Genomic DNA, 15,668 nt, shown 5'->3' on the forward strand with positions numbered 1-15,668 from the left:
AACTCTATCGTAGATAACTTTTTTAACATTTTTTACAAAAAAATATAAAAAATGCACAATTTATTACTTCAATTAATAGTATTTATTAATAATGTTGTTGATTGAGTTGGTGTCACAAGTTAACTCGATACCAACTTAATATTAATGACAATCCGTGATAAACAATTGTGCTGATTTAGTATTCTTAATCTACTACATTTATGAGTTTAAATTTTGTTTTGATCACAATTTAATTTATTTTTTTATATTTTTATTACCGTATATATTTCATGTGTTATTATTAATTATTTTCAACTCATCCATTTTATTATTTATAGTATGTTATTTTCAAATGCACCTCTATATTCCAAATATGTGGTTTTCACACATATACGCGTATAATAGGATCTCTAGTATAGATATGTATGGTGTCACAAGTCAACTCGATATTTAATTATTAAAAACAAAATTTTAATACTGAATTTTTGTTTTAGTAATTTGATCTCTTTTGACGTGCAAAAGAAAAATAACAATACCATGATTGTTATTGAAGAGCATTTAATCTTCTTAATGTGATATGTTACCTATTTCAATTTTCTTTTACTCACAAGTTAAACTATTTTTATTTTAATTTCGTACCTATTGCATATGTGTTGTTATTATTATTAATTTCAAACTTTACATTTCATTATTTATTGTATGTTATTTTTAAACACATATCTATGTTTTAAATCAGTATTTTCCACATGTATACGCATGTAATAGGATTTCTCATATAGATAATGTTGTTGATTGAGTTGATGTCACAAATTAACTTGAACTTAACTCGGATTGATGATAACATCATGATAAACAATTATAGTACATTTAGTAAGAATTATTATTAATTAATTTCAAACTATACATTTTATTATTTATTAAATATTATTTTTAAACTAACATCTATATTTTAAATACGAGTTTTCACCTATTCCATAAAATTTCTAATATATAAAATTAATTTCTTGACATTTCAACATTAATCATAACCAAATCCAAAACCTTAATAATCATTAACTCATACTAGTTAAAAATTAATTAGATGCTGATTTAAGCACTTGCATGGCTTACACTTTTATAACTTTCATTGTTGTAGTTATTATTATCATTTATTTTTACCAAAAGCTTCAGATTCCCTTTCCTTCCTCTATTTTACTCTCATATTTAGCACTTCGTTTCATCTTTTGTTAGCCAAAATATCACTAATACAAAGTTGGAGAGGTACATAACATGGCTGAAAATAGGACTTGGGGGTTCTTTTTTATGGTTAAGCTCTTGAGTTTATGTTTGATCTTTAGGCTCACAGGTTCCCAATCTCCACCTGCATATTGGAATGCAGCCCATGCAACTTTTTATGGTGACATGAATGGGACTGAAACAATGAGTAAGTTTCAAGCCATTTTTTTTATGTACGTATGTATGCATGTATTCTGATTTCTTGAATTGTCTGACAGTGGGAGCTTGCGGTTATGGTGATCTTATAAAACAAGGTTATGGCCTTGAAACGACTGCCTTAAGTACAGCTCTCTTCAATAACGGTCTGACCTGTGGAGCCTGTTTCGAAATCCGGTGCTATGACTCGGTACAATGGTGTCTAAACGACACCATCATTGTAACTGCTACGAACTTTTGCCCTCCGAACTACAGTAAACCTGAAGGAAACTGGTGCAATCCACCATTGCAACACTTTGATCTATCCCAACCGATGTTTCGCAAGATTGCTGTTTATAGAGCTGGCATTGTTCCTGTCCTGTATAGACGTGTTCCTTGTGTAAAATCCGGTGGTGTTAAGTTCAAAATCAACGGAAACCAGTACTGGATACTGATATTAGTGTACAATGTGGCAGGAGCTGGTGACGTTGTAGACGTTAAGATCAAGGGTTCGCGTACGAGTTGGATTCAAATGTCGCGGAATTGGGGCCAGAATTGGCAAACTTCAGCTAATCTTATCGGCCAAAGCTTGTCTTTTCAAGTGACTACGAGTGACGGTAAGATGGTGCAGTCTGATGATGTTGCGCCGGCTGATTGGAAATTCGGTGGTGTTTATGAAGGCAAACAGTTTTAAAGTTAAAGCAATTAAAATTGCATGTTCATTAACAAGTGTAATAGAAAGAATAACCATGAAGAATATAATCTAGCCTTCCTAAACACTCCGATTCATCTTTCGGTTTTCTTATAACATCTTTGACAACAATCAATATGTTCTTTATTAAAGAATAACTACCATGCAACTGTTCTAAGTGTTGCAATTTGCAACAGTCTCAGAGACCGACATCTGCAATTCATTTACACCATTCTTAAGCAGACCCTAGGAAGTTCTTGAACCATTTGACAGAGTCCTTGGGGTATCTCTTGAGATTGTCTTTATAGTCGATGAAATATAGACCGAATCTCGAGGAGTACCCGGCTCCCCACTCCCAGTTGTCGAGTAGCGACCACACGAAGTACCCTTTAACATTGCAACCATCTTCCCTGCAATTATTCATCAAAAGTTTGGTATTCATTACACCTTATGATATGATCACAGCATATATATATTTATGTATGTAACGCTAGAACATAGATGGTTGATAAGGTAATGTTATATACTTGATAGCAGTGAGCAGGTTAGTTAAGTAGTCATTGAGGTATTTGATTCTTTTCTCATCCTTGAGAGCATTTTTAATGGATATGAATTGGCTATTCGGGTCATCCATACCTGTAATAACAATAAACCAACAATGAAATGTTTAGATCTTCTTTAAAGGCAATCCAAGAGTGGAACTTGCTATAGCTTAGCAGATATGGAAGAACTTTAACCATTTTCTGTAACAATGACCGGAGGGTTTCCGTATTTTTCCTTGACGTAATTCATTAGGCTTCTCATACCACGGGGTACTATGTATAACCATATAGAATTTGCCTGCAATTTGACCAAGTAAAAAAATGGTTAATTATTATGAAAGTTGAACAATAAGAACAATGATTGGCAAATACGTCATCCGGTTATCTATCTACTTAGCATGTGCACAATTACACTAACTGGAAAATGGAACAATGGACAGAGATCGGCTTCAGTACCTTGTCTCCTATGGGTTTCCCATGCTTGAAAGCTGCATGCATTTAGAACAAAGGAGCATCCTCGGTTAGTCACTAGTGTATCAACACAATAAACGATTAATCCTTAAGGACGAACTAGAAACAAGATTACAAAGAAGATGTTTACTTACGTAATGTAAAGGCACCGGAGTCCGAAACAGTGTCATTTAGTATACTACCAATTAGATTAGTTTTGTTTTCTCTTGCATAAAAGGTAGTGTAGTGATTAATGCCAACAAAATCCAAAGATCCCTTAAGAAGAGCAGACTCAGCTTTAGTAAACCTCGGCAACCGGCTTCCTACTCGGGTTATCATCGAACTTGGATAATCTCCGAACATCAATGGGTCCAAAAACCTGCAGAAATCAAAGCATTGCATCACCCTAGGAAAAGATAACTTGATTGCTATGAGAAGATAGTATGACAGCATACACAATCAGTTCATTTTACGAGTGTAACAAAATTGAACCCCAGTTCTAATTCTATGTGAAAGGATGAAAGAAATTCAAGATGATTGCGGACTTGAGTTACCAGCCAAGCTGAAAATCTTGGGCTCTTTGAGCTGCTTCAGTGTCTTCAGTTGAATTAGTCTCTGGTTCAAACCAAATAACATTAAACGACACCCCAACAGATCCATGTTGCTTTGCCTGCATAGCACATAGTCTTATGTGAACCAAATCTAAAGTCCAAATTTTATCAACTCTGCCTAGTTTCTTTCCGATTTTGACAAAAGTAATCCAATAGTATCCTGAATTTTACCTTGTACTTTTTCCTGTAAATATCCACAGCACTTGCATGAGAAAGGAGAACATTATGGGCAACTATGTAAGGCTCGGTTCCAGAGTTTCCGGCCTTGCAGAACAGATGAAGAACTATGGAGCAGCGTCCCGGAGCTTGAAGACCTACATCATAACCTTGTACCGTAAATGTATCAGGTTCATTAAAAGTAATCCAGTATTTCACCCTGTCACCAAATAACTTGAAGCATGTCTCAGCATACATCGCAAAGTCCTTTCTGCAAATGAACAAAGTCACAACGATATTCATCACTACTCCATAACCATTTAGATAACAATATGACAATGAGAATTGTATTTTACATAATTTGAGGATCGAGCCATCCATTGTATTTGTCCTCCAATGCTTGAGGAAGATCCCAGTGGTAAAGGGTCACATATGGTTGGATTCCTGCATATGAAACATGCATTTTTCAAATTGTCTCTATATATGATAACGAAATGCAGCTATAGATATCATGCACTGCAGTTCATGTTTAAACAACATTTTGATCTACAGTTGAACCATGTGATGGTAAACCAGAACTCCGAATACCTGCCGCGAGCAAAGCATTAATGAAATTGTTGTAATGATCAACACCGGCCTGGTTTATTTCGCCCGTACCATCTGTTTCAAGCCAAAAATGTTAGAAATATTTCTCACATTTTCATTTTATTAAACAAGTGAAATTGAGGAGACAAATTTTGCTTGAAGAAATGATGATCGTAAATGATGGTGTCAGCAATGTAGAACTTACTAGGGAATATCCGAGACCAAGCTATTGAAAACCTATAAGCATCCATCCCCATGTCTTTCATGAGTTGTATATCTTCCTGTTTTCCAGACAACAAAATTAATCTTGTGCCATTCGTATTTTAGGAACACGGAAAAAGGAGTATCCAATGAAGAAAACGGATATCGGAATATGATCAGTTACGAAGATCATCACTTACAGGATAACGGTGGTACTGATCCACAGCAACATCCGCATTGCTACCATCAAGTATCTTCCCTGTAACATAACATAAGGTGAAATGCTTAATGATCCTATATACATAAATACATGCTTGTTTACATACATACATACATAAGTACGTACACTGAATTGTACAAGAATCATGGCATGGCAAATTACACTAAGAAAAGACATTACCAAAAGCATGCGAGAATGTGTCCCAAATAGTTGGTCCCCTTCCATCCTCCTTCACTGCTCCTTCATACTGGAAAAAAAATATTTTCAACACTAAGTAAAGACATTTCATACGAACAACAGAAGAACCTTGATTTGGATGACAAACTGTCGTGTTGAGACATAAATTAATTTAGAACAGCAAATACTTTGTCGTTTTGTCTTCTCTTTTCCTGGAAAATTCTCCTATTTGGTTTGTCATTTTCCATTAAAGTTTATAATTACAAAAGAATGATAATGATTTGCTGCTATTTTTTTTTTCCTTATATGTAAGAACAGAATTTACTCAAAATCATGACTTTATTATGACTTTAAAAGTGACACATGAATTTGCCACCTCCACGTATTTAATTTCTTTTTCCAGCTTCTTCTTATTTGAGATTGACTTTTTAGGGAAAAAAGTGCAATTTTAAATTATATTATTTAAATCAGTATCTGTTTAGGATATGAATATTTTCCATATATGTCTACACTTAATTTTATTCATATATTTAAAAATACATATATAATTTCATATCTATTTCAAATATGTACTAAATATAAATATCAAAATAAAATATTAAAAAAGAGAGTCAGAAACAAATATATTTGACATAAATTTGACCAACTTTGCAAAAAACCATTATTTTAATTTATTATTTTTGTTGGCGTGATATTCATATGTATGGTATAGAATATTATTATAATTTTATTGTTAAATAAAATTTATGCTCTTTTAATAATTTATATATATTTTGAAATTTCCGAATTTTTATATATATTTTAAATAAATGATTAAAATGAATTTTTCTATCAAGTGAGAGGTCGAAGTCATTATACTTCCATTATAAAATTTTAAGAAGTCTTTTCTACGCCATTCTCTTTCGGGTTTGCACTACAGTTAATTATAATTTATAAAGAAGACAAGAGAGAGAGAGAGAGAGAGAGAGAGAAATATTGAGGAAATTTAAATTAAATAAAAGAAAAAAATGAATGGCTAGAATCCAAAATTAAATAAAGTAGACCAAAACAATAGTAATAAAAAAAAAAAAGGTGGTTTCTTAAAAAAACTAAAAACTGTCTATTAGATTAGAATGAAATGTGAAATTTAACAAATTCATGGGACACCGTGTAATATTTATTCCAAAAAAATAAAAAGGCCGTTAAGAGTATTATCAAATTGGTCCTAGTAATAATATTATAAACATAGAAGGATGCAGGGATGGAGCTGGTAAATGAAAAAAATTGTAATTCTGATCTCTGTTAAATCCTTTCAGTCTCATCCTTCAATTTAGTATTCACGAGTAACCATTATCAACCTCACAAACCTTTTTTCCATTTAATATATAAAATATTAATAAAAAAATCGAATCTTCATCAAAGTTTAATGTTCAAGTTTCATCATTTTCAATTCCTTATTATCGAAGGCTGTTATTTATTCCAAAAAAAATAAAAAGATGATAATAATATACAAAAGAAAAGAAATTGAAAGACTGAAACTTCCATGGATAGTTTACTGTAAAAAAAACTGAAAAAAAAAACCAACCTGGAAAGCAGAAGAGGCAGTCCCAAAAATGAAGCCCTTTGGAAAACTGGCTTTGCTAATATTCTGAGAAAACCCAGCCTGGATTCCCAAAGCTAGTATCAATGTAATAATGGGCAAAGCAATGCCCTTTAGCACCATGCCTTTAATTCAACTATTACAGAAAATTGATATGAGAGAGAGAGAGATATGGAGAAAGATTTGGGTTTGGGTTAATGATTATTTATAAAGGAAAGATAAGTGATAAAAGGAAATGTGAACAGAAAATAAGAAAAGGGGTTGTTAAGTAAAAAAGAGAGCAAGAAATGGAAAAATTAAGATGATGGTAATGGTAATGGTGGTGGTGGTGGGCGGGACGCAGCTAATGAGCCAAAGTTCGAAGTCTTAAAGTTCACACGTTATTTGTTCGAATGGGATTAGTGGGCAAGTTTTTTTAGAGGGTTATACTTTCGTTTCTTTTTTTTGGCAGTTTTTGCTTTAGTTTTGGTTTTGTCTATAAATACGTGCAATTGGGTGTTTGTTTGGTTTTTCTAGTTTGGCAGACCATATATGCATGTCCCCCCACTTTTAATTTTAATGATTTTACATCATTTTCGATAGATATGCCTGCAACCTTATCTTTAAATTTAAATTTTTTCTTAAAAAAAAACCCAATAAAAACATGTCTTTCGACTTTTTATTCAAATTATATTTCACATTTGGATTATGGATAATATTTAGTAGAATTTAAAAACTTTACGAGAAATATTGAGTTGATGATAAGTATATATAAAATATAGTAAAAATATATTAAAAAATGAAATACATAATAAATTTATAATATTATTTTTATATTTAAGTACATTATCATTATATCAAATATTTATCTTTTGGATTACACGTCAACTTAGTTAAAAATAAGTAAAAATTATTATTTTTATGAAATAAGTTAAAGTATTATTAAGATTTTTTTATCAAACCAATGCATTCGTTTAGGACTAATTTATATATATGTATTTTTTTTAATTATGAGTTTAGGTCTTTTTTTTTTATATTTATGAGAATAGGTCAGTGAAAACATGCCCTATAAGATGTGTTTTCTGGCAACGGTAACATCTCCCAATGCTCACAATTCTAACGGCTACATCACCCAACAACCATATTTTTTTCTTATATAAACCTTTCTAAACTTCATTCTTTTCCATTCAAACCTATTCTTTCAATTCTCAATTCTTTCAATAATTTCGTTCTAAATCTTTCTCTCAATCCTATTCTCTTCCATTTTATTTTATTCCTTTTTAATTTGTAAAATGGCAAATCAACTTATTCATTTGGATAACAAGCACATCTCCAATGTCCATTTATAAATAGTAAGAAAATATTGTTAAATTATTATGTTGTTAACATTATTAATTTTATTTTATTTTTATGTTTATATACTCGGGTCAAAGATCGGGTTTTGGAGACATACATACACAATCTAAGTGTGAGTGCACCAGTTGACATTCATGGAAACATGCGAGATGCGAGATTCTTGTATGTGTGACCGCTTCGACCGCCACAGGTGGGCGAGAATCAATACTAAAACAACAATCAAATCCAAATAATTACATGTGGTGTCTGCAAGTATGACAGTTTAGTTGTAATATAATTTGTACAACGGGGTACAGGAGTACTCTAAGGATCGAACCCACAGGAGTCAATGATTGAGCAAATTCTAACTACAAACATGAAAGTTAAGAGTTTAAAGAACTACTCACTAGATAACATAGTACAACAGGCCATGAAATTGAGAGTATTTAAATTAATTAACTAGAATTAACAAAAGGACTAAATCGTAAAACATGCAAAGTAACAACAGACCATATGGATGTTACCCACTATTTATTTTAATGATTTCACATATTTTTTGCTAGATATGCTTGGAACCTTATCGTTAAATAAAAAAAAATCTAAAAGATGCTTAGTTAACATGTTTTTAACATCGTTTCAACCAAAAAAAAAAAAAAAACTTTGTCTTTGTACTTCAAAAGGAAAAAACATGTCTTTGACTTTTTTATTCGATTTATATTTGACTTTTGGATTATGGATAATATTTGGTAGAATTTAAAAATTTTACCAGAAAGATCGGATTGACGATAAATGCATATAAAATATAGTAAAAATATTTTAAAAAAGAAATATATAAAAAATATGAAACACATGATAAATTTATAACATTATTTTTGGAGTTCAAGTACATTGACATTGTACCAAATACTCACCTTTTGGATCAAACATCAACTTAGTTAAAAATAAATAAAAATTATTATTATAAAATAAGTTGAAGTATTATCACGATATTTTTATCATACCAAAGCATATTTAGGACTAATTTATCTATATGCCCTTTTTTATCATTTATTAATTATTCAAGCTTTTTTTATATTTATGAGAACATGCCCTATTGGATGTGTTTTCCAAACCCCCCCCCCGGTGGTCACAATTCTAATGGCTACATCCCCCAACAACCATATTTTTTCTTATATAAACCCTTCTAAACTTCATTCTTTTCCATTCAAACCTATTCTCTCAATTTTCAATTCTCTCAATAATTTCGTTCTAAATTTTTCTCTGAATCATATTCTCTTCAATTTTATTTTATTTTTTTAATTTGTAAAATGGTTGTTAGCTCTAGTTTTACAAGTATTTTGATATAACAAAAAGTATATTAAAAATCCCCTACTTAAATTTGAAAAAATTGTTAATAAGTCTTTCAAATTATTTTCAAAGTGTTGGACAAAATAAACTTTTAAAAAAGCCTTGAATTAACTTCATTTTTTAACAAGATTTTGAAATTTGAAGGACTTCTACCAATATTTAGGTGGACAAGTATCGGTAAAACTCAAGATGAAAAGACCTTGAAAAAGTTACAGAATTCTATCAGTAAAACTGGGAGTTCTATTGATACAACTGAGGATTCTATCGGTAAAATGCACTCCAGTAAGCAAGGTAATTTTGGCCTGGGATTTCTATCGATACCCTGGTCCGATCTACCGATACAACCAAAATGCTACTAATACCTTTAGGACTTCTACCAAAACAATTCAAGTCAATAGCCAAAGTTCAGCATCCCTTACACTTCTAACGATACTTTGATGGATTCTACCGATACCAAATAAAACCCTCAGAGCTATACCGATACAAGAGGACTTATACTGATGAACGAGCCCCACGATCATATTTTGGAAAGACTTTTACCGATACAAGTTTCCTTCTACCGGTACAATGAAGCTGTAGACTATATTTAATGCTAATTTTTATCGCTGCAATGACTCCATTTTGTTTATAACAGCTACAAATGTCCACAAGGTTGTTAGAAGACTTAAATACAAGGTCAAGGCTCCCCATTGAAGTAAACAAAGACAAGAAACAAGTGCATAACTTCCAAGAACTCAATTTTTCAGCCTTTCTCAATCTTTTACAAAATATTTCTTGTACACACTTGTGGGTTAAGTTTACTATCATTCTTTCAAGTGTTGTAACTTTGTGTGAGAGTGATTAGTTATTGATTATCTACCTTTTAGAGGTATCATCTTATTCATCATTATTTTCTCTCATTTAAGTGTTACTTAAGGTTTTGGGTAGAAAACCTTAAGGGGAAGTGGTTTTATCTTACCATTGAAAAGATAGGGATTTGTAAGGTTGAATATTATCTTTAAAGGTTTAAATCTAGTGGATTTTGGAAATCCTTATTTGAGAAAAGCTAAGGTAGTGAATATAGGCAATTGAGGCAGAACCACTATAAATACATAAGTCGTTTTATTTTTTCCCTTTCTTGAAAACATTTTAATACACCAATTCGCCACCTCTTGGTGTATTTTGATCTTAACAATTGGTATTGGAGTTAGAACTCTAGAGACGATTTTACCACCAAGAGAGAAGATATTCAAGATATCAAGATGTAAGCCATAAGTCAAGAAATTTGTTTCATTGCATTGGAGCAAAATTCCATCATGAGGCCTCATTTATTCAATGACACCAACTACTCATATTGGAGAACAAGAATTTACCCCTCTCTTGGTGTATTTCGATCTTAATAATTGGTATCAAAGCTAGAACTCTAGAGACAGTTTTACCACCAAGAGAGAAGATCCTCAAGATATCAAGATGGAAACCATAAGTCAAGAAATTTGCTTCATGACATTGGAGAAGGGCATTCCACCTTGAAGCCTTCTTTATTCAATGGCACCAACTACTCATATTGGAGAACAAGAATAAAGCTATTCATCCATGTAACACCCCGAACCCGAGACCATCGCCGGTGTCGGACACGAGGGGTTAACAAGCCAAATCCACATATTGCACCCACCAATTTGACATTTCCAGACAGGCTGGAAATCTGCGTCACTGTCGCCTTAAAAATCATATCTCGAGTTTCAAAACTCGGAAACTGATTCCGTAAATTTTCCCTGAATTTAGACTCATATATCCATCCATGGATTTATTTTTAGAATTTTTGGTCGGGCCAATTGGTACAGTTTATTAGTAAAAGTCACCCATGTTACAGGGATCGACTGCTCTGACCTTCACGCGTTGCAACTTGAATATCTCCCTGTACAGGGTTTTAATACTGGTTCCGTTTGTTTCTAATGAAACTAGACTCAAAATGGAATCTGAAAATATAAGGCATGACTTCTAATTCTTTCTGGATAATTTATAGTAAATTTTTAAAGTCGCGACAGGGGACCCAGAAACCGTTCTGGCCCTGTCTCACAATAGCTTTAATATCTCTTAACATGTAACTCCTATGACCGTTTCATTTCTTCCATATGAAAGTAGACTCATCAAGGTTCATTTACATAACTTATTCACTATTTAATACCATTCCTACAAATTTTGGTGATTTTTCAAAACCACATCACTGCTGCTGCCAACATCTGTTTTCAAGGTAACCATTACCTATTTCATGATTTCCACGATTCAATTGGCCCTTTTTGCATACATAGCACAAAGTGTGATCACGATTAACCATTCCAATGGCTAATCTTTTCAAACAATTCCATACCCCATAATGATCATCATACAAACGATTATAGAATCATACTAAAAACGTATATAAGCCATTTTCGCATGGCTATCCAAGCTTACACAAAACCGAAAGGTACATGACCTTCAACAATAGGGTAGTCCTATACATGCCATTTCAAAGTTCAACCAAAATTATACCAAAATGGAGGCTTTGATAGTGTAGATGACTTCGACTTTAATGATCCCGAATCCGATTGCTAACGAGTAAAATCTATAAAACAGAGAGCCAAAGCAACGGGGTAAGTATTTTTTTATGCTTAGTAAGTCTCAAGCAATAAAATCAGCTTTAACTAAAGCATTACATTCACATAGCCAAATGAATCATTTTATTAATACACATTCACATAATCATACTTACTTCACACTTCATCATTATACACTTTCACAAGATATCAACCAATTCAATAGCTGAAAACTCGTTAGTCGATTGAGCGAATGTTACTCAAACATATCGACTTTTCCAATGCACATATAAACATACCTTATTCTTTGGGCTTTTCGAGCGTACTAATTAAATTTATTACAGCAACCAACGCCACCTCCAGCCCAAGCTTCTTGAATACAACCGGATATAACCACATGCACGAATGCCTTCGGTCTTAGCCGGATAGAACGACTTGCACAAATGCCTTTGGTATTAGCCCGGATTTAACAACTTGCACGAATGCCTTGGTCTTAGCCGGATGTAGTCACTAGCACAATTGCCTTGGTCTTAACCGGATATAATTACTAGCATAAATGTCTTGGGACTTAGCCCGGATATCATTCAATTGCTCATGCACACATATACATCAATAATCATTACACATCCATATTTCATTTTCGTTACTAAGGCTCAAACACAAACATATCACTAGCATAATCGCCTTGGGACTTAGCTCGGGTATCATTCAAATACTCATACACACATAAATCAATAATCATTACACATCCATATTTCATTTCACATAATTCGAGTAGGGTCATTTCTTGAGGACTTACCTCGGATGTCGCTTGACGGCTTTAACGGCTATTCGACCACTTTTTCCTTCCCTTTATCGGATTTAGCTCCCATTTGCTCTTGAGCTTAACGAATACAAGTAGAAGTATTCAATATTTTTATCAATAATGTTTACTTGTCAATCACATTCGGCATCTCATATCATCTCGCTTTATTATAATTTATCATTCAACCTTTAAACCAAAACGCCATTATATGACCACATATACATACATCCATATATTTAAGCTCAAGAATTTTAATATAACATCAAGTGCTCAAATTACTCATGTGGCCGATTATACATGGTCATAATACACAAAAATCAAAAATAAATTCCAAGACTTTTGTAACATTCCGAAATAGGGCCTAAACGGAACAGTGGTTGCGAAACCACAAATTCAGGGTAAAAAAAATAAAATAAAAAATATTTTATTATTATTTTGAGGTTCATGGTATGATTACATGATTGTGTGAAAATTTCGTGATAAAATTCTATGCATAAAGTGCTTAAATTGAGGTTAGGGACTAAATCGAATAATTTGCAAAACTTGCATTCTAGAAGTTTTTAGTATGAAATTATTTTGGAATATTAATTAGGAGATCTTAAATGGTAATTTGACCAATTTTAAGTTCATGGACAAAATTAGGACATGGAAGGAATTTTTGAAAGTTTAGTAAGGAGGGCATTTTGGTCATTTGGTTATTAACATTAATAAAAGGTAAAAAGATGATAAAATTGTATCATCTTCTTCAAGTTACCAGCAGAACCTTACCTCTCTCCATAGCTGGGGTTTCTTCAACTTTCAAGCTTCATAGTAAGTGATTCCAAGCCCGCTTTTAATGATCTTTACGTTTTTGAAGTCCCTAGCTCGATAAAGCTTATGCTAGCAATAATTTAAGTTAGGAATCAAATTTGGAAAAATACCCATAGGTGAAATTTGTGTATTTTGATGTTTTATGATGGAATATGAGGTTTTAAATTATGTTAGACAACTTGTGCTACTTGGTTTTAAGTGAAAACGAGTAAAAGGCTTAATCGGTAAAAATACCTAATAATCATAAGTACATGTTAGTGTGTGAATTTGATGTTTCCATAGAAGGTAAAATGATCAGCATGTCATAAAACATAAGAAAATAGGATGAAGTTTAATTTACGAGCCTTGGGGCAAAAGTGCAAATATGTGAAAGTTTAGGGCAAAATGTAATTTTTCCAAAGTTTGAGTAAAGGGTTGTTTTGATAAATGTTGATATTAAATAAGCTAAATTTGCTATTATAGATCAAGAAGAGCGAAATTGAGAGTAGATCGGGAAAAGAAAAAGTAAAGGACTAAATTGTAAAGTTTAGTCACATTTTGTATCGAGGTAAGTTTCTGATAAATAAATGCAATATTCTTTTATTTTACATTATTATTGTCAATTTCAGCATTTATATATTTATGTTATGAAAATATTTAAAGTCGAATTTAAGGTGAAGTGACGGAGAAAAGTGTTAGAAAGCCGGTTGAACCCTAGGAATGTTAGGATATTAGGGTTGATGTGACGTAATGAAATGAGCCATGTAAGTCCATATTAGAAATATGGCTTTGGAGACAGATTGAGCCATGTAAGTCCATATTATATATGGCATTGGAGACAGGAATAATTCATGTAAGTCCATGTCAAAGACATGGCATTGGCAGGATATTGATAGACAGGAACGACCCTAGTATCCTTAGTATTCCGAGTGGTTCAACGGGTCAGGATACGAGTTAAATTACAGTGAATTAACAGCAAAGGAAAAGTAGATTATACTTATGAAAAAGGAAAGGTCAGGTAAGAAAGAAGGTAAGGGAATAAAGAAGAAGATAGAAATTGAGAAGTAAAGAAATTTATGATGTTAGATGACATTATGCATAATTATCCATTATGTTGAATGTTGTGATTTATTTGCTTGTAAGCTTACTAAGCCTAGTGCTTAATCTCTTTATTTTCTTCTTCTTATAGTACTTATCTAGTCACTCGGGGATCGAAGGAAATGTCGGAGGCCGATCACACTATCAAAGAAATAACTCGGTATAATTAGACGTTTTGTTTTGTGTATGGCATGTATAGAAACTTAGCCACTTTTGGTATAATATGAACAATGAATGATGTGTAAATACTTGCTAGTGATTAGCTAATAAAAATGGCCGATGATATGCATGTTTATTAATATGTATGATTGAATGGTGATTATCACATGAAAATTATGAAAAATGTGAAAGTAACCTAAAAACAGATTCAAGTAACAGCAATGATGTAACTTTGAAAAATCACTAAAAATTGTATAAACATAGTTTGAAGATTAATAATATATGAAATTAAAGCTTATTATGTCTATTTTCTTATGGAATAAGAAAAATAGGTAAAGGTATTATATTTCATGATATATCTGAGTTTTAGTGAAACAAGGTCAGAGCGATTTCTAGAACCCCTGTTTCAACTTTGGAAATTCACCATAAATTTTACAAAACTAATTAGAAGGTATACTTTATATGGTTATAATCCTTGTTGAGTCTAGTTTTAAAAGAAACAAACGACTTAGTGATATGAATTTTTTACAGGAAGAAACATGGTTCGTAGTAACAAGAGGTTAGTGCAGTCGAGTTTTGAAACAGGGGAAACTTTAACTAATAAACTGTACTAATTGGCTAAGTCAAAAATTCTAGAAAAAAATTAGTAGATATATATATGAGTCTAGTTTCATGAAAAATTTACGGATCTTAATTTCGAGTTTTGAAACTCGAGAAATTAATTTTTAAGTAACCATGACGCAGAAAAACAGTTTATTCTGAAAATTAAAATAAGTGATTTAGAGTTGTTTAAAAGGTAAGATAAGTTTAGTAACACCTCAAGCTTGACTCCGGTGATGGTTTCGGGCGTGGGGGCGTTACAACTTTCACATCATATATGTACTAAGCCGAATACGTTGGCCAAGTTCACATACATTCTTCAACAATTCCTTCTTTAAACAAACACATCTAAGCCTTCCTTTCATATTATCAACTCCAACCATATACATTATTCAAGTATAAT

General features: G+C 32.2%; 2 protein-coding genes and 1 long non-coding RNA gene across 3 annotated transcripts; 2 read left to right on the forward strand and 1 right to left on the reverse strand.

The window, feature by feature from the left end:
• The first annotated feature begins 1,203 nt into the window (after window positions 1–1,203).
• On the forward strand, window positions 1,204–2,166 carry LOC108461196 (expansin-A8-like). The gene is made up of 2 exons (XM_017760944.2): window positions 1,204–1,402; window positions 1,473–2,166. Exons 1-2 carry the CDS (start codon window positions 1,249–1,251, stop codon window positions 2,081–2,083), a joined length of 765 nt encoding a protein of 254 aa, XP_017616433.1. The 5' UTR covers window positions 1,204–1,248; the 3' UTR covers window positions 2,084–2,166.
• Window positions 2,078–7,053, reverse strand: LOC108461195 (beta-glucosidase 40). Its single transcript, XM_017760943.2, has 13 exons — window positions 6,587–7,053; window positions 5,026–5,092; window positions 4,826–4,884; window positions 4,630–4,705; window positions 4,428–4,499; window positions 4,196–4,283; window positions 3,855–4,110; window positions 3,627–3,742; window positions 3,228–3,451; window positions 3,079–3,110; window positions 2,818–2,920; window positions 2,608–2,716; window positions 2,078–2,490 (listed from the first exon to the last, which is right to left on the reverse strand). The coding sequence occupies exons 1-13, from the start codon at window positions 6,722–6,724 to the stop codon at window positions 2,316–2,318; spliced, it is 1,515 nt and encodes a 504-aa protein (XP_017616432.1). The 5' UTR covers window positions 6,725–7,053; the 3' UTR covers window positions 2,078–2,315.
• Window positions 7,054–13,917: 6,864 nt separating this feature from the next.
• On the forward strand, window positions 13,918–14,805 carry LOC128286921 (uncharacterized). The gene is made up of 2 exons (XR_008277609.1): window positions 13,918–13,976; window positions 14,598–14,805. It is a non-coding gene; the product is annotated as an uncharacterized LOC128286921 (long non-coding RNA).
• The last annotated feature ends 863 nt before the right edge of the window (window positions 14,806–15,668 follow it).

The sequence above is a fragment of the Gossypium arboreum genome, chromosome 13, assembly GCF_025698485.1.
Source record: "Gossypium arboreum isolate Shixiya-1 chromosome 13, ASM2569848v2, whole genome shotgun sequence".
Classification (NCBI taxonomy): Eukaryota; Viridiplantae; Streptophyta; class Magnoliopsida; order Malvales; family Malvaceae; genus Gossypium; species Gossypium arboreum.